The sequence below is a fragment of the Panthera onca genome, chromosome A3 (assembly GCF_046562875.1).
Source record: "Panthera onca isolate mPanOnc1 chromosome A3, mPanOnc1 haplotype 2, whole genome shotgun sequence".
NCBI lineage: Eukaryota > Metazoa > Chordata > Mammalia > Carnivora > Felidae > Panthera > Panthera onca.
In genome coordinates this window covers 798,831-818,611 of record NC_138341.1, presented here as the reverse complement: position 1 = coordinate 818,611, position 19,781 = coordinate 798,831, and the positions used below count along the sequence as shown (strand labels likewise).

Genomic DNA, 19,781 nt, shown 5'->3' with positions numbered 1-19,781 from the left:
GCCCGTGTGAGCACCTAGGAGGGCCTGAGGCCGGGCCAGGCCCCACCCCTGGGCTCTGCCTCCTCGGGGCAGGACCTTGAGCCGGAAACTGCAGACGCCCCCTCCGCACCCCTCTTCCACTTTCTGCCCTTCTTTTCCCTCCTCTGCTTCAACATCATCCCTTTGGCTCGACCTGATGGAGCTCAGAAGCCGTCCTTGAATACGGGACTTTCTCACGGGACAGCGACAGTGACTGGTGGGGGACATCTGAGAATTTACCTCCCCTGGACCCTGCTCTCCCAAGAGGGTCCTCGTTTACCGAGTCGGAGAGATCGTCTCTCTCCTGTGCCCCCATCCCCCCTCTGCTCAGTGTCCGTGCGGAACACGGCGGTGCTCACTGCGCTGCCTGTGGGGCCGGGGCGGGAAACCGGCCCGGAGGTGTGTGGGGCGTGACCAGTGGTCGTCTCCTGTCTTCTGTCACCAGAGCATAAGTCACCGTGTACAGATGCTGCAAACGTAACATAGGGGGGTGTTACAGATTTGGGCAAAGTAGACACTGTGGTCGGCTGCAGGATACAAGCCCGGCCGGACCGAAATACCCGCCAACACCGAGGTCAGATTCCCTTGCCATATTCTGGGTACTGCTCTTACAACGAGACTTGCCGAGTACCAATACCAAAGTCCACCTGTTAACTTTAAATGCTCTGGCGTCTTCAAACACGTGTACGAACACATAGGTGCAGTCTCTCGGGGCTCACAGTGACCCTGCGGGGGGAGGGGGGCGGCGGCTGCCGTCTGCTGTCCCTGTCCCCAAAGCGAGCAGACTATCGAATGAAGGGGGAATAACACACCTAGTCCCACAGCCAGTGATTATAATGCACAACTTACTCTACCAAACCACTCTTTCCCTGGGGTTTTTCAGAGTAAAACTTCTTCGTTGTCTTATAAAATCTTCCGAGTCCCCATTTAAAAATATGCTTTTATTATTTGGGATAATGCATGAAAACGGTTTGTTTAAACAAGCATAATACCATTAAGTGATGGGAGAGTTTGATTTTTTTCTACTTAAAAAGTAAACATGTTTCTGCTTGTGCACAAGGACCTTGGAAGTCCCTGCTCCGGTGTAACAAGTGAGAACCTCAACAGACTCTTCGCAGATCCGTGAGAGCCACAGGGGAGGACACAGGGCGCACCACGGCCTTGAGACAGGTCAGGAGGCATGGAGTCCATGGTGGGCACCAGGGCGGGCGGGAAAATCTGGCCTGTCATTAGCGAGCTGCTGAGAGTTAAAAACTGCAGGGCAACCCAGTCACAGGGTGGGGGAGACCCCCCAAAAGTGTGAGATTTACCTGCAGGAGCTCAACCAGGTTCCCACAGAAAACACCAGGGAAAGTCCCTTCGGAGACGTTTGAAATGTCCCAGAGCCCAGCTCTGCACAGGCCTGCCCTCGGGGAGGCTGGTCAGCCAGAGCGGAACCTGGTGGGGTTTCATCAGAGCCTCCCTGCCCAGGGGAAGGGACATCCCAAGTCCAGTCCCCCACCCACCCTGCCCCACAGAAGGGGGCAGATAAACCAGAGAACGTTGGGGAGGCTCAGAGCCCAGGGGCTCAGTCTCACGAGGGACTGAGACATCATCACAGGACCTCATATCCCGGCCGTTTTTACCCGGAACATCGTGTCTGTTAAGAAATTAACTTCCGTGAGAACTCAGCCTAGCCATTCCCAGGACGTTACTTTGTGGATGCAGACGTTCTAACCTTCATATGCATATGGAGGCAAAGGATCCCGACAGGCAGCCCGATATTGAGGGAGAAAGGTTGGAAAACTGACACCAACCGACTTCAAGACTTACTACAAAGCTACAGCGTTCACCGCAGGTGGTTTAGAGCCACACAGATCAATGGATCAGAGAGAGCTCCTAATCCCATATAGTCACTGGCGGTTCACAAGGGAGCAAAGAAAACAGAACAGAGCCTAGACCGTCTTCCATCAAGTGACTGGGGAACAAGGGATGTCCGTGTGCAAAATAATCTCGACCCAGACCTTACACGCCTGACGAAAAGCTCAGAATCAGTCAGAATCAAAATGCAAAATGTAAGACTCCTAAACATAACATCGGGGACACCTAGGTGATCTTGGGGGTGATGATGACCTTTTCAATCCAACACCACAGACGGGATCCATGAAGGGAAGAACCAATGAGCTGGACTCCATTAAGGTTAAAAACACTGCTCTGAGAAAGACAGAGAGAGAGAGGACGAGCCACAGACTGGGAGAAAATATTTGCCAAAGACACATCCAAGAAAGGACTGTTACCCAAAACATACAAAGAACTCTTAAAACTCAACAGTTAGCGAACAACCTGAGTAAAAAAATAGGCCGAAGACCTCAACAGACGCCTCCCCAGCGAAGAGACAAAGGCAGCAGATGCCTCACTCGTCTTCCGCGAAACGCAAGTTAAAACCACACGGGGTCCCACCGCACACCCGTGAGAATGGCCACAATCCGGAACCCCGGCAACGGCAGGTGCTGGCGAGGACGTGGGGCAGGAACGCCCACTCATCGCAGGTCGCGACGCAGAATGGTGCCGCCCCTTTGGAAGACAGTGTGGAGCCTTCTCACAAAACTGAACACCAGACGGTCCAGCGATCACACTCCTTGGAATTCAGTCAAAGGAGGTGAGAACTTACGTCCACGTGGAAACCTGCACGTGGATGTTTACAGCAGCTTTATTCGTAACTGCTAAGCTCGGAAGTAACCAAGATGCCCTTCAGTAGGTGACGGATAAATAAACTGTGGTCCATCCAGACAACGGAATCTCATTCTGCACTAAAAATACATGAGCTACAAGCCACGAAAAGACAAGGAGGAATCTCAGATGTTACTGAGTGAGGGAAGCCAACGCGAAAAGGCCACGCACTATGATTCCAACTACAGGACAACCTGGATAAGGGGAACCCACGGAGACAGTAAACGATCGGTGGTTCTGGGCCACAGGGCGGGTGGGGTTGGGCACAGAGGATGTTCAGGACAGCGAAACCACTCTTAGGATGCTGTAATGGTGGACGCGCATCACTGCACCCTTGTCCAAACCCAGAGAATGGATGTTTAGCAACAAATGCTAAAAAACATTAGTACATTTGTTCTGAGTAGAATTCTATGATTTTTTTTTTTTTTTTTTAATTCAGAAAGCCCTTCGGCCTCAGTAAATTCACAGCATTGTTGGTTTATCAAAACACGTGCAGCTACACCCAAGCCGGTGTCCTGGGGGGGTCCTGGGACAGGAAGAGCGTCAGTGGACAGGCTGGTGAGGACAGCAGTGTCTGTCTGGTTTAGTTACCAGGAGGGACCACTGTCCAGTTTCACCTTCAGCAAAGGGACCACAGTCACATTTGGTGCCAACCTTTGGGGACACTGGGACCCAGCAACTCTCCATGCCACATATGCGACTTTCGGTAAATCTAAAATTATTCCCAATTAAAAAGCTTATTAAAAAAACTATATTCATTAGTGAAAACTTGCATTATTGTCTTGATGCCTGGAGGTAAAATGTGATTCTGTCCTTTCATTATTCTTTATTTTTTTAAAACCACTTTCTTGGGATATGATCGCCATCCAACAAGAACACAAATTTAACGTACGCGGCCCGATGCGTTTGGAGGTGGGGCTCCACCCACGACACTGTCTTCCCACCACGCACCCCCCCCCCCCCAGACAAAGACTGGGTGTGGCGGGAATGTGCAGAAAGGGAGCCGCGTGCACTGTCGGTGAATGTGAGCTGGCAGGGCCACCACTGACAACAGTGCGGAGGGTCCTCGAAGCATCAAACCTGGAGCTACCACGTGATTCGGTATTTCCGCAAAGGAAATGAAATCCGGGCGTCCAGACACTCAAATTTCCATCCAGTGCTATTCGCAACAGCCGACACGGACACAATTCAAGGTCCGTCGCCCGGTGGGCAGAGAAAGAGTGTGGTGTGTGTGCACAATGGGACACTGCCCAGCCTTAAGAGGAAGGAAACCTGTTAATTCCTTTCAACGGCAGGAAGTTCCATCGACACTGCACAGAGTGCATCCAAAGTTCTGGACGCCTGAACCTCCCAGGTCCTGTGGTTCCTGGTCCCGATGCCCACAGAAGCTGCTTTGACTGATACCCGAGGCAGAGCACACGTTATGTACCTGGTTCGCTCAGGGAGAAAGGCGTTGTCGCTGCTGATTTGAAAACAAAATTGCAAACTATGGCATTTGGCGTCAGGTTTCTACGAGGGGCCCTGCTGAATCAGGCTGTCTGGTTATTTTCACAAAACTTGGGGGATGTGAAGGAAAGAGGAACTTTTAAACTTTCATGACCTGTTTTGTTTCGTCTCTGGGTTCTCTGACCACGTAAGGGACGGGCTCTGTGCCCTCACCTCCGGGCCGGGGAGAGGGGTGTGGGCGGGAGGGGCCGCCCTGGCCTCCCGCGAACACTGGATCCCATCGCTGCTTCTCATCAGCAACCCCTTGCCCACGGAATGTCAAGGCGTCCTTACCGGAGCGGTGCTGAAAACATACAGCAAAGAGCCTTTCAGGGCCAAGAACTTGGATCTGAAGGTCTCACGGGAGCTGGTGCCTTCGAGTCTCTCCCTGACCCAGCCCATGTGCACGACCTGCAAAAGAAAGCCTGTGTCATTAAAGCAAAGCCTTCGCAGCGGGCACGGTCGCAGGGCTGGAAGCGGCAGAGACGGGCACGCCCAGAACCAGCAGGTGTCCTAACCCTGATCAAGCAGACGGATGTGAAAGGCAGTGTCCCGGGACAGCCCCGGGGCTCTGCACCTGCCGGGCTCCGTGTGCGTGTCTGGGCGCCACCAGAACCCTCGCCTGCGGCAGAGTTGTGCCTTCCGCGCATCTTTAAAAACACAGTATTAAATCACATCCTCTCAGGGGCTAGGATTTCGGATTCGTCCATGAGTTTGCACAGAGCTGATGCACGTGGGAAAGGTGACTGTTTCTTTACCGTTCCGCTTCCTGACGAGAGTGAAGAGAAGACAACGATATTTGACTCTTACGACTGGCATTTTGTGTGCAAGCTGTAACAAATCAGAATAGGATCCAAAAAGCTTACGGAAGCAGTGATATAACCTAAGTGTTCAGTGCATGAACACAAACTCATGTTAAGCTGAAGTCCCTGCGTCTTACCCCAAATTTTGATGTGACACGTATTTTGTAGTAATTTCATTTTAATTTCCTCCTTTTGCCATGTTTACAAAAAAGTGTTTAAAGCAGCTTCACGTGTAAGTAAAACGAAGAGTGAATTACCACAGACATGCCAGGAAACCTTACGAAATAAAACCGTCCTACGAGCCGCTTCAAGGCGGTGCCCTGGGGCTCACTGGGGCACCCAGCCCGGGCTCAGGTAGGTCCTCTCCGCTTCTGCAGTTTATGTGACAAATTCCTGACAGCTTTCACTCTTACGGCCGGTGAAAGACGTCCTAAGTCAAGATGCCAGATGAAGTTTTACAAAAAGAAATGCTTAAAAACCAGATTGTTAATCTGAAACATCTATAAATTGGACGTGACCTTAATGAAACTCCGTATGTAATTTAATTCCGCCTCGATTAATTAGCAAAGAAATAAGTTACAGCTTAGCTATTATTAGAAACGTTGCCCGCTTTGTGAATCTTTTTTGGGTATATGTAGTTCATAAATAATTTCAAGGGTAGCTAATATTATCTTTTACATTATGAGTTTTCTAATGGCTTATTATGTGTTCCAAGAAACGTATATTATAATTTTAGGAACACCTACCTGATTATGTCACTGTAAATTACATTAAGAGGACATGACCATTCATAATAAATGAGCACATTTTCATTTATCTCTTCTGATTCCATTTCTATAGGAAAGCCTTTTTTTTCACATGACTGAGTCAAGATAATTAGGTAAGTGTTCATGAGACGACGCCATAGGCTGGGCCCTTTACACAGAAAATGCCCACATTATCTGAGATACTTCGGTTTCTTTTGGGTTTGATGAGCCAGGCACCCACATTTCCCTTTACTTCAGGTTTTCTAGATAAAATGTAGTTTGGAAATGTACAGAACTACTCGTTGTTTTAGCAGGGAGCACGTGTTCGGGTTCGCCCGGGACCATTTAAATGTACATGTGTTGTTTTCAGGCTGGCCGTCATCCCGGAAGGACCTGCCTCTGTTTGGATGGCAAGATCTACAGCCATCTTACTCACTGAACGTGAGTCTAAAATCATCTGTACTGGGTTTTCTGTAGGATCTGCCAATTCTGTCTTGTATTTGTTTTTGCAAATTGCAGTAATTCCCAAATACGTTTACTTTTAAAAGTATTTAATCAAATAGTATGTTTTTTCTACATACCAAAACCAGGAATTAACGGTTCAGAATGAAAAAGAGCATGCCTTCTCGTTCCTAAGGGCCCAACATCACAAATCTAAACTCCTATAATACACACAAAATGTTTAGTTTTTGGAGCACATGTGAGATAATCTGTACCCAAAGCACACTGAGACAAGGCAGGGGTAGCTCTTCAGAAAGTCCACACAGTAAAGCTCGTCTCTAATATTTCCTTCCAAATGAACTAATCTGAGCCCCCGAGGGGAAAAAGAGTTCAGAGGCGCCTGGATGGCAGGCCAAGGTCTCCCAGTTTGTGGGTTCAAGCCCCGCGTCGGGCTCTGTGCTGACAGCTCGGAGCCTGGAGCCGGCTTCTGGGTCTGTGTCTCCCTCTCTCTGCCCCTGCCCCTCCCCCACTCGTGCTCGCTTGCTCTCTCTCTCTCTCTCTCTCAAAAATAAACAAACATTAAAAAAAGTTCAAAGTAATACAGAAATTTTGAGGTTAGAAAAAGTCTTTAGATTTCCCATTACCGCTTGCTTATCTTATGGGAGAGAAAACCGTGGCTGAGATGTTAATTTGGCCAAAGTATGTCACCAGCGAAGAGATTACTTGGGATTAGAACCCAGGTGTTAGGGACATTGGCATCACACTGGCGTGGCTTAGGGTGTGACAACATCCTGCTAAGACCAAGCCGAGCAAGATTACCCCACTGCCTCGAGGTCCCTGAGCCGTAACTACCGATGCTCTCAGCATCGGGAGTTTTGCTCCTCGGATGGCTTGAAGTTTCCCTGAACACTGTTTCCTGATTTTCTGCTGTGACTCCTGATTTTCAGAGTGAAACACAGCATGTTCTGAATCCCAGACCCGAGCTCTTCCTCACGTGCCAGGAGACACAGGTACATCCTGAAAGGCCAGCACGTGCCTCCAAGCACGGTAAGTTCAAGCCCCGTCAAAGCCACACACTGTGCGTGCCCACGTGTGCACAGCCCTGACTGCAGTGACCTGCCAGCAGGGTCCCGGGGACACTGAACGACTGAAAAGCTGAGTTCTGGGTCACCACCCGGACCATCCCTCTCTCCTGTGGTCTCGAGAGAGTCTCTGATTTACCATAAATAATTCCACAGACATTTTGCTAATTTTGAGATCCAATTTCAGAACGGTAAATTATTCCAGGAGAGAACAGAACCGATTGGTCGGTTCCCCCTCCCCCCTCAGCCTGGAGAAGACACGCTTTACGTGTGGACAGTGGAGCTCTGCCCTCAGTGGAAGAGTCCACAAGAGCTTCCACGTTAGAAACACAGCGCAGACTGAGAAAACAGTATTTTCTGCACAGGACTACAAAATGAATCCTGTATGAATTTGAAGGCATCTATGGAACTATCACCCATTAACAGCTCACCGCCCTCCTTCAGCTCCCTAAGGCAAAACAGATGATCGTGTATTCAGAAAAATGTTACAAGAAATAAAAGTTACATTTAGAGCAGCTTTCCTTAGAGTTTCCTTTCTTTCTTTCTTTCTTTCTTTCTTTCTTTCTTTCTCTCTTTCTCTCTTTCTTTCTTTCTGCTTCCTCCCTTCCTCCCTTCTTCCTTCCTTCCTTCCTTCCTTCCTTCCTTCCTTCCTTCCTTTCTTCTTTCTTTCTTTCTTGTTTGTTTATTTTTGAGAGATAGAGTGCGAGCAGGGGAGGGGCAGAGAGAGACAGAATCGGAAGCAGGCTCCAGGCTCTGAGCTGTCAGCACAGCGCCCGACGCAGGGCTTGAACCCATGAACTACGAGGTCATGACCTGAGCCTAAGTCGGACGATCAACCGACTGGGCCACCCAGGGGCCCCTAGAGTTGCTTTTCTAATTACAAAACGTGCACTCGTGGATTGACTTAGACACAGGCCTAACTGTCCCTCTCGTGTAGCAAACATGGACCGGCACAGACGGACGAGTGCCCCCACCCTGCGCCCACGCCTGATCGCGAGCACCATCTAGAGCGTGTGTGGGCACTACTTAAAGCAAACTGAGCTCACTCTTCTCGGTTTTCTGCACCTCAAACCTGCGAGAGGCAAATCAGAAAACTGATGGGCAGTGAATAAAAAGTCTGCCCTTACAGGACGGCTTCAACTGTGATGTTTCCAGAAAGAGCCAGTGACTCTGTGGCTTCACAGTGCAGGCACCTGGCGCTCAAACTAGTTGAGCGTGATGCGTCACTCGCGGTGCTCGCAGACCGAGCGAGTGAGGGTCCCGAGTCGAGGGGCAGCACCCAGCCCTGCGAAGGAAGGAGGTGTTGACTCCCCACGACGCGGCCCTGCAGGCCAGCCCGGGGCCCCGGGAGCGCTGTTCCCACGCACCTGCCGTAATTCCTGCTGGCCAGAGGCCGCCCCGGGGCAAGGCCCTCCAAGTGAGGACGTTCTCTAGGAAAATTACACCGCGCTCAGATCACGCAGATCACACAGGGAAAAACCCTCTCGGCTTCAATACTCACAGTGACACAACTGTTTAATCGCACTTCCTCAGAGCACGTGCCGACAGCTCGGTTATAACGTGGCACCGGGGACCAGAACCCCCTCCTAAGCCGTTTCGGCTAAAACTGAGCAGTTTGGTGGAGTTGATACTGGGGGAAGGACCCCTGACTGCGGTCTGCTCGTCCTCCCCAGATTTCCAAATCAAGTTCCAAATCCAGAAGCTACTGTAGAGACTTGTTATAGGATCAACATGAAAAACGCAAGCCCTACCTGGTCACAGGGAGAACAGCCCTCATTCACCATTTTCATCTGTGAAGAGAGGGAAGTGAGAAGTCACTATGACAAGAATATTAACGCCATCATTTCTTCGCCTGTCGAACTGGCAACTGAAATTAACTAGCCGCGGGAAGGCTCCTTGGGAACAAGTTTCTTTTACGATGTATTTCTAACCTAAAAACCAGAGTACGTACAAATGTATAGCAGCAGTTCCCACAACGGAAAAAAAGAACAATATTAGCAAAAAACAATAGTAGCAAGAAACTACTAGCAAAAAACAAAACTCGCAAAAAACAACATTAGCATACTTAAGCTGTTCTTTTTCAAATATCAGCATCTTGTGTGAGTGAAGCTATGGGACCACAGATACTTGAATTTCAATATCTGAAAAAAGTGGGGAAGACACTTTCTGCTCTAACGATCTCAGAGTTTCACATCACACACATTCTCCCCCACACCCCCAGGAATCCCGCAAGGTGGTACTATCTCCAAACTTTACCGGTGAGGAAGTGGAGATGCAGGATAATAGCACACACGCTCGGAACGTGACTTCAGATCCACATTTCCGGCTTCCTCCCCTCTGCTCTGCCTACCGGCTGGGATGTGTGAAACTCACCCAGAACTGAGGGACACTCACGGTCACTTGCACGCCTGCAAATACCAATCTACCACCCGCTGTCTGCTTTCTCCTTTCTTTTTATCCGTCCAGATACCTTAGGAATTCAAAATGTCAAGCCTGAAAACTAAGGTCTTACAGAAGCTCCTTATCTGACTGGAGAAAGAAGCCATGAGGTCTGCAGAATGGAAATCGAACACATCGCTCCTTCCCGAGTCTCCCAATGTGCTCGGTCAACCTGTCCAGCAGCTTCAGAACAAGGCAGTGTGTGTGGAAGAAGAGGGGCGGTGGGGGCCGGGGGGGGGGGGGGGGGCGGGGCGCTGTGCACGTGCTGCTGCAGCGTCAGCCCCAGCGCTGCCCCCGCTGGCCCTCCACCTGCTCGCTCCAGCACAGAAGCTGGCCTCAGGATGCAAACGCAGTCACTGGGCAGGTCACTCCTTCCGTGAGTGTCCACAGCTCTGGCCACCAGCCCACTGCCAGCACACCGTGGTTCCCGTGGGAACTTACTACTGAGTTGGATTTTAACTCCCAGCCCATTTTGTTTTACTTTTAATTTTTTAATTTCGTATTGACTTTGAACATCAAACAGGTGGCTCCAGGAGACAGCACTATCTCCTGGATACTTGCTCTGAATAGTTGGGACGTGACCTTTTTGGTTGGATATGCCTCTTGTTTTCATAAAGTTGCGAGGGGAATTCCATCTTTGACCCCGTTAAGTTCCCCACATCACATCGATAAAGTATGCGTGAAATTATGTGCACATGAGTACATCTGTGTCTGTGCGGGACAGGAGTTGAGAGAGGAAGGTCCTCTCAGGGAGGGAACGGCCCCTGGGCATCCAAACGACTGACCTGGTCCAGACTCTCCTGCCAGGAGGCATCTGGACAACTTAACACGACCTGGTTATAGTCAGAGATGTGGTATGTTGGAAGAAAGTGCATTTCCTTGTTTAATCTTGTAACCCGCTATTTTAGTGTTAATCGTAAATTCAAAGATCTCTATTTCTGTGGATTAAACACAAAAGCACTAAGTCACGGGAGGTGTGCTCACGCTCTCCAGTGTCAGGTCACTGATGGTCGCGGACACTGCCCTCAGCCAGTCGGCGCTCTCCCGGGCCGTGTGAAACTGCAGGACTCCCGTGCGGACGCCGTCCACAGCCAGCACCTGGAACGCGCCGGACCTGCAGGGAGGGGAGAGCCAGGCTGTGCACACCAGGCAGACAGTGTCATCCACGGCGCCTCCGGCCCGGCCGAGAGCCACACGCGGAGACACGTGACGGCGCCCTGACATGACCAACCTGCTCCAGTTTGTAAGTTCACCAAAATTAAGTTCAGAACTTTGAGATCCATCACTAACAGGCCATTTCTGCCTCAATAGGAAACATGAGAGTCGTTTGTGGAGGACGCAACTCCTGCTCTTTTAGGAATTTGGGAGTTCTCGTTTTACAGAATCCTTAGTAAAGTTCATCCAGAGACCATCCATTGTGGTATTTGAGGCTCAAGACACGATGATGGCGGTGCCATTGCTACTCGACGTGGGCAGCCTCTCAAGACACACATCGAGTGACGTTGTGAGGGCTGAGCCCCGATCCTGCAGGACTGGAGTCCTTATGGGAAGAGACGCCAGAGCTCCCTCCCCACCCTTGAGGACACGGCAAGAAGACGGCCGTCTAGAAGCCAGGAAGAGGCTGTGATGCGCCCGACGTGGACGTCCGGCCTCCGGAACGTGAGGATGTGAACGTGTGTTGTCCACGCGGCCCAGTGAGCGCTTGGCTGTGCGGCTCCACTGGACTAATGAAACGTGTCCGAAAGGTAATGTCATCGACACTTCCGTTCAGGTCTCCTTAAGAAAACCGTGTATATCAGGGCACCTGGGGGGCTCAGTCGGCCGAGCGGCCGACTTCGGCTCAGGTCACGATCTCGCGGTCCGTGGGTTCCAGCCCTGCGTCGACCTCTGTGCTGACAGCTTGGAGCCTGGAGCCTGCTTCCGATTCTGTGTCTCCTCCTCTCTCTGCCCCTCCCATGCTCGTGCTTTGTCTCTGTCTCCCAAAAATTAATAAACGTTGAAAAAAATTAAAGAAACAGACATACGATGACTGTAGCACATCTCAGGAGAAAACCAACAAAGGGACAGACGCTATGGAAGAGCCAGTGAATCTAGTGGAGTTAACAATAGGAGAACTGAAATGCCGGAGAGGCTACACAGTGGACTTGAACTGGGTGGGTGGGCAGAGTCCCCCCAGCCCACAGACCAGGCAGAAGAAAGAAGGAAGAAACCTGCCAGAGGCTCTGAGAAGCAAGAGACGCTGGGGTGGGGGCACCAGCAGGAGGGAGACTGAGGGCAGAGGAAACGTTCCCAACTTTTCTGGGGACAGCTGCTCAGCACACCGGGGACCTGGGGACGGCCGGTCAGCACACCCGCCAAGGCCCAGGGGTGCAATCCGGATGCAGACTCACGCCTCCAGGGACGGACACCTTGGGTCAACGATGCGGGGAATCCCAGCCGAAGGGCACGTAGTAAAACAGCTCATTCCTCACAAGGAGGCCGCCAGCTATCAGCTGACCTGTTGCAGAGGCGGGGGCACAGGGGCACAGGGGCAGGAGGGCAGGGGGGCAGGGGGGCAGGGGGCAGGCACAGCGCATCCCCAGCGCTCAAAGCCAGAGTGTCGGCCGAGTACCGTGTTGCCAGCCCACAGCCACCTCTCCACGCGGACGGAATACGGGCGTTCCCGGTGAAGGAAGCAGAGAAGCTGCTCCTGAAACCCCTGGGAAGTGCTGACGAGACCGTTAGGCTGAGAGCAGGCAGTTCCCACCCGTGACGTGGATCCACGGGAACACAGACCGGTGCGGTGACGATGGAATCACAAGACAGGATACATCTTTTTTCCTCCTTTCTTTGCTTGTGTTTTTCTTTGTTTAAAGTAGGCTTCATGCCCAACGTGGGGCTCGAACTCACGACTGAGAGGCACGCGCTCCACGGACTGAGCCAGCCAGGCGCCCATTTCCTCCTTATTACAAACAGTGTAGAAGCCGTTGTAGAAAACGCCATGTCTCTGACATACTGCTGGCCCCACGATGGGGAAACATACATACCACGGGCTCGCATCTGGAACACACGTGATCCGTGGGTCATGTACGTGCTCGCGACAGGGCAGAGGATGTGCAACGCGCTAAGGAGTTGGTAACAAGGGTGAATTAATTAGTTAGCGAATTAGTGTTTACATGTGATGTATGTACGAGATTACTCATGGCTCTGGGGTTCAGCATATGCCCCTTTGCTAATCAGAATCCGGCCCTGCTGTGTCCTTTTAACCCCAGGGACACACGGACCGCACCTGCAGAGCTCTCTCTGCCCCTCCCCGCGTCCACGACCAGGGGAGCGTCCTCAGTCCGACACAGCCCTCCACAGGTTAGGGTTAGGGCTAGGGTCAGGACCTCCAGCCTCCGACATCTGTCCCCCTTCCCCACGTGATGGGCTTCAAAACGCCGACCATGCGACAGAACACAAGCGCGGGAGGAGAGGCCGTAAGCAAGGTTATTGCAAACCCAGTTTCCCTGCAAAGAGCATCACTCAGAAACTCACCTTCAAAGAAAGCAACACAGATTGAAGATTATACAGACGCCGACGTTAATGCCGATGACACATACACAGTAATAACGTTTGATCAGGACGTTCACGCTGGCTAATTGTTAGGAAAGCAGTACGAACGACAGATTCCCACTCATCTCTTCCAGATGGACTCTGACGGTTCACTGTGTCAGCATCTCGCGTGAACTGTGTTCGGGCTGGTGTACAAGGTCCCTCCCAGTGCACGGGAGGAGCCCGACCACGCGGCTCTGGAGTCAGAGCATCTGCTCACTCGGCCTTTTTGGGATTCTTTCCAACGGTCAAGGTCGTCGTCAGGCTAAAGATCAGAGTACCCACCGCTCGGGGCCCAGCACATTCTGTGATAGCCCTGCGTCAGGTTTTGAGAATCCGCAGAAAAGCTACACCTGAGCTCCCACAGGGGGAGCGAAGCCTCGTCCAAACACCGTTTCAGCAGGAAGTCGAGGCCCGGCGATGCCCAGGCTTCCGGAAAGCCTCTCCTGCCCCTGGACAGGAGCCCCGGAGGAGAAGCGGGCTGCACACACACGGCTTGAGGCCCCCACGCTTTGGAGCTGAGGGACAGGGTGTGTGTTTATTCTGCTCGTGATGGGCATTCACCAAACAAAGCGAGAAGAAACTGTGCGTATGTCTCACTGTTTGAAAAGTCTGCGCTCGCATACAGCCTTTTAAGACGGTCTCTGTAGCCTGCACATCGCTTTTTAGTGGAAGGCAGAGGAAGATTCTCTCCCTACTCTCCCCATTGGGCAGCGGCATTCCTAAGTACCACGTTACACGGGGGCCCGGAGCGTCAGTCTGAATCCAGGCACCGTTCTCCCCAGGGCGGTTATTCTAAGGCACCACTCCTAGGAGAGCCAGGGACGACGAAAGCTGAGCAGGTCCAGACGAGAAAACCAGCTTCTCCCTTGTGGTGCTGAACAGAGCAAGTTGGCGTCCTCCTCTGTCACCTCCTGTCACCTTCCCGAGACCAGGCCTGTGTCCGCCCAGCCCCTGGCCCCGCGGCGGTGTGAGCGGCACGGTGCCCTACACGGGCTGAGCACCTGCACGGGGTCCCCCCTAAAGGAGGAGCAGAGATAAAACAGAACCACAAGGATCCTACGGTCACTCACCACTGTCTCCTTGCTCGACTCTCGTGTCTGCTCGCTGCCTGCCCGTGTCTCCCGCCAGACGCTGAGCTCCGTGAGCACTCACGCCGGGGTTCGTTTCCCACCTCCGGCACCTACGAGAGCACCTACAGTGTGATCGAGAACATCTGCCGCCTGAGCACGTGCAGCCCGATGCGTGAGGCGAGGTGCGCCCAACCCCCTGCCCACTGCGTGGGTGCTCGAGGACCGATCTGACGGATCGTGGCGGCTTCCACACCCGCGACCCCAGCCCCCGGTCGGGTGGCGGCTTCCACACCCCCAAACAGGTGTGCTGATGGGCTGCGGGGCCGCGCTGTGTGGACCAGACTCGGCAGGTGCTAGCGTGGCCTGGCGGACGCAGGCACGTAATTACTGTAGTTATCATTTCTTCTGGAAAATCCGCCAGGAGAGCCAGTGACACGGCACCGGGTGACCTGTGCTTCTTTTGCACGTCTGTCCCCTGGGACGTCACCCCCTTTGTGGGAGGACGACACTCCGGGGCGTGAACGGTTCACACGCAGCATTAGCCGGGGCAGTGAGGGGACCGGAAGGTGACCATTTCCTCAGGCCTGGCTTTGCGCCAGCACCGTGCGGCCTGACTCACACTCTTCGTGTAACGCACGTCTCCTCTCAGCGACCTTGTAAAACAGGGTTACCGTTTCGGCTTCCCAGAGTGGCGTCGAGAGACCACGTCACCTGCCCAGCTCACAAGGTTGGAGACCGGATTTCAGCACCGCCCAGCTCCCTCCAGGTCTGTGCTCTGCACAGGGAGCCACGCTTCCCACAGGAACCAAGTTACCGTCCACGGTTTAGTCCACAGACACAAGCAGCTGCATCTTGGGTTTCTGTCCTGCTTCGCCATTACCCGTGCCTAAGGAAGCCCGCTGCTTCGTCTGGGCCACCCCAGTCATCAGGAACGGTGGCCAACGGTCACCGAACCCGCCTGGCACCCACCTCACTGCCGCCCACCGTCCACCGAGCCCCGGCCCCCGCACGACCTCTCCTGTGTAAATGTCCCCTGCGCCCTCCAGCCACCGCCCCCGAAGACGTGCAATCCGAGTGTCAGCTCGACTCAGCGCACTGACCGCGACACCACCCGGAACCCGTGCACGTGGATCTCACCCGCCTTGTTTCCTCTGTTTCAGAACGTAAACCCTCATGACTCAAACAGTACACCTGGGTCACAGAGCCTGGCACGAATCAGGCAGTGACAATTATCCAAAATATCCCACGGATCGTGGATAGAAAATCGCGTTTCCTGACTGTGGACAGAGAGGCCACAGGTGTGGGCACCTCACACCAGGAGCTGAGGAATCTCCCGCCTCTTGTGTCCTCGGCCCTGACACAGGTGGGGGGCAGGGCAGGACCGAGCTGTCACGTGACCAAACCTGTGCGTTTGTTCGATTAAAAACCGGGCAGAGGACCTGAATGGACATCTCGCCGATGACGACATCCAGACGCAACAGACACACGAGAGGCTCGCCATCGCGCATCATCGAGCCACAAAGACACGTCACCTCACACCTGTCAGAGCGGCCAACGTGAACAACTCAGGAAACAACAGGTGTGGGTGAGGACGCGGAGAAAGGGGAACCCTCGTGCACTGCTGGTGGGGGCGCCCCCGTGCAGCTGCTCTGGGAACGGTGTGGAGGCCCCTCGACAAGTTCCAAGTAGAACCACCCTCCCACCCCGGAGCCACACGTGTATTTGTCAAAAGAAGGTGAAATCGCCAATCCCAAGACGTACATGCACCCTCACGTTCACAACAGCCAAGACGTAGAAACCACCTCAGTGTCCATCCACCGGTGAACGGATAAAGGACATGTGGTGCACCGGGGGCGCCCAGGGGGCTCAGTCGGTTAAGTGTCTGACCCTTGATCTCAGCGCAGGTCATGATCTCACACTCCGTGAGTTCGAGCCCCACGTCGGGCTCTGCGCTGACAGCGAGGGGCCTGCTTGGGATTCTCTCTCATCCTCTCTCTGCCACTTTCCTGCTTGCACTCTCTCTCTCAAAAAAGATAAAAAACATTTAGGGGCGCCTGGGTGGCTCAGTCGGTTAAGCGCCCGACTTCGACTCAGGTAACATTTAAAAATTTCTAGAAAGGAAGTTGTGATACACATATACAGTGGAATATTAGTTGTAAAAAATAACGAGATCTTGCCATTTGCAGCAACACGGATGGACCTTGAGAGAACAACGTTCGGTGAGATAAGTCGGACGGAGAAAGACAAGTGCCAGGTGATCCCAATCATACGTGGAATCCGAAAAATGAAACAAGTGAAAAACCAAAACCAAATGGAAACAGACTCCTGGATACAGAAGACAATCTGGTGGTCACCGGAGTGAAGGTGGGGGATGGGCAAAGCAGGCGAGGGGGACGGGGGGGGGGGGTATGGACTTCCAGCTCTAAGCAGTGAGTGACACAGAGGACAGCCACGCCCCAATGACACCGCACGGGGGCAGGTGGTACCTGGTCTTGTGGGGATCACTTGCAACCTACAAAGACAGGAGATCCCTTCGATCCGGCCTGAAACGGAAAGGATATCGTGTGTCCCCTACGCTGCAGTGAAAATCATCTTACGGGTTTACTGCCAACAAGGAAGCAGTGAGGCCCCCAAGCAGCCCAGGTCCCTGAAAGGTCAGCCTGCAGCACAGAATGCAGCTGGCGGGTCTGTAGGGCACCCGTGAGCGTGGGGGCGCCCGGGAGCACAGGGGTTCTCTGCACGCCCGGGCGGCTCCGCCGAGCACCGTGGCATCGATGCTGTGCCTGAAACCCTGGCCCCCACGTACTTATCCGCAACGTCACCTCTGTCTCCACAGCAAGTCTAGGCCAGCGTACCGGAGTCACAGGCCGTGACAGCTCCGGGTCCCCCCCACACCTGCATTTTCTGAATTTCCCAGAGTCAGTATTTGTGGCTGTGCATATCCACAGGGGTGTGTGCGCACGCGTGCACAGGGGTGTGTGTCAGAGACGCCCCAACGGCTCCGATCCTCACCCCCGGCACAGGCTCCGCGTCCTTGCTGGCGGCCCCCCGCCCTCCAAGCGCTCACGACCCCCTCCCTTCCCTAGGAAGCGTCGCCATCCTTCCTAGGTTTCGGACGCAGGACCCTTAAAGTTCCAATCTGATGGTTGTCACACTGAATATACACACTTGCACACACACAGCAGGGTCCCCGGAGCAGCACGCGGCACCGAGTCGTGTCAACACACGCTTCCCGGGCAAAACTCCGTCACGGAGATTCGACGTCTCAGGTCCTCAGGGACGGGGCAGGAAGGGACGGGGGCCACAGGCAGAGGGGCAGGACCCTCCCTGGGCCCCGAGAGCTCCTGGAGGCCGTATGGAGTCTCAGCCGGCCACTCCTGACGCACGGCACACATGGGACGCAGAGGCCCTACTGTGGAAGTGAGTCCGGGGCATGAGGGACGGCCCGGGTCCGGGACAAGGGAACGCCGAGGCTGTTCCCTGAAAGTGACTCAGCAAACCCACACCAAGCGTGCGGGTGATGGGGAGGCTGGCCCGGAGGGACTCCACTGACCCTGATCGTGGCCTCCCCGCCCATCGCGAGGTCTGCAGCGAACGTTCCCCAGACGGGCTCATTTCCGGCAGTCGTGGACTTTCCGCTCTGTCTGGCGTTTGTCAGCGAAGTGTTCGCAGTAACTTCTTGGTCCACATGGTGCTTAAATTGTGTCCCCAAAGAGCCTTTTGTCAACGATTTCCAGCTGACAGCATGTTAGTTGATTTTATGGAAGTCACCAAAATGCATCGAAAAGACTCTCTTTCAAGAGGGTGTAAAACATACAGCATCTCACGCTGTCTCCGCTTCTCAGACGGGCCAGAGACGCGTAAGGAATCTTACGTTCTTTCAACGAGCGTATGGGTTATTTTCACAATCCTATGTAAGTCTTTCAAGTTAAATAAGTAACAAAGTTTAGAGGCCAAAAAGATACCTCGTGTGTTACAATGACACAACGAATGGTAAAGATAGCTCCCTGACGCTGCTTCCGACCTTGCGACCAGCACTGTGCAAACCGCTCTGGTTTTAGACTCACTATGATCCCACGCAGAGGGTCCCCTTGGTGTCACCACCTGGAGGTGAGGAGACGGAGGCCTGTGTACATCGATCGACGTACCCAAGGTCACGAGGCCAGAAACTGGAAAGGCACACACACACACAGACACACGCATATGCACACGCGTGCACACGTACGCACAGAACCCAGTCTCTGCTTCTACAACCTCGGCCCTTACGACAGCACGCTGCCTGGCGGGGATCACAAGGGCATCTCCCGTACGTCAGAACCACGCAGACCGCGGTCGTCACCACTCGGCGCCCCTGCTTCCCGCGCCTGCCTGCATCTTGCGCGTGCACCTGTTTGGTACAACCGGATGTGCTGGGCGGTCCGGACGGGCCGTGGCCACCCCGTGTGGCCACCCCGTGCGCTCGCTCCTGGGACGGAGACACTGCTGGAAGGCAGCGAGCATGCTGGGGCAGCCACAGAGCTTGAGGACCTGCAGTGGTTCTGTCACCTTCCGCGCAGGAACGCGTGGGCCCCGGGCAGGGGTCCGTGCGCCCTGCGAATGCCGCCTGAGGGCCCCCGTCACCTTCTCACAGACTGGCAGACACGTGGCATCAGGAAGCATTTTGGGACACCTTCGGTCTCGGGGAGAAAACGGCCTCTGGGTAAGAGCAGGGCGGGACTGGCGGAGACAGGAGGTGCCCGTGGTGCCGTGGTCCTGGGAGGCAGGGTCCGTGTGGCGCACCCAGGCTTGCCCGCGAGGCCGAGGCAGGAATGGAAACCCAGATAGACCTGATTCGCTGGGTTTGTCCTCAAAAGTGATTAGAAAGCTGTTCGGATAAGTCAAGAGCAGGGTCCCCTTTTGTTCCCGGGGTCAGGGCCCAACCCGTGTGTGAACGTGCGAGGCCTGCCCGGAGCCACGTGGGAGCCTGTGGACCCCCTGTCGAGGGCGATGCAGATCCTCTGGGCACCGGGACAGCGTTAGGTCTTCCAGGGCACAGCGCCCCCTCAGTGGCGTGGAGACCCTGTCCCTCCAGTTCCTGTATTTCCCTGTAAGGACGGGACCTTGGTAAGTGAGGGCAGAGGCTCGGGACTAAACACCCCTGCTCTGCGTGCAGCACTGGGGTGGCGGTGGCGGGGGGGGGGGTTCTGTTCTGGCTGAGGGACCCGTGCAGTGGGCAGGAAGCAGGCACGTGTGTCTCCAGCCACCCTTTCTTCCCACCTTAAGACCCCTCCTGATTGTTTTCATGTCCAGCTCTGGGTGCCTGTTCACTCCCTCCCCCCACTCGGGCGCATCCTGCTTGGAAGGACGACAACGTGCATGTGGGGACCCGCAGGCGGGGTGCTCGTGACCCTCAGAGTGCCGGGAGGTGCCACT

The 19,781-nt window shown here is 54.0% G+C and overlaps 1 protein-coding gene across 1 annotated transcript in view; it reads right to left on the bottom strand.

Annotated features, from left to right (window-relative positions):
* Positions 1 to 19,781, bottom strand: part of SNTG2 (syntrophin gamma 2) — a 179,580-nt gene that overhangs the window by 41,801 nt on the left and 117,998 nt on the right. Inside the window, exons 10-12 of the mRNA XM_078445075.2 lie at positions 10,708 to 10,837; positions 9,036 to 9,074; positions 4,507 to 4,623 (exon numbers count right to left, since the gene is read on the bottom strand). Of these exons, the coding sequence (XP_078301201.1) occupies positions 4,507 to 4,623; positions 9,036 to 9,074; positions 10,708 to 10,837 (286 nt within the window). The remainder of the gene's footprint in view (positions 1 to 4,506; positions 4,624 to 9,035; positions 9,075 to 10,707; positions 10,838 to 19,781) is intronic.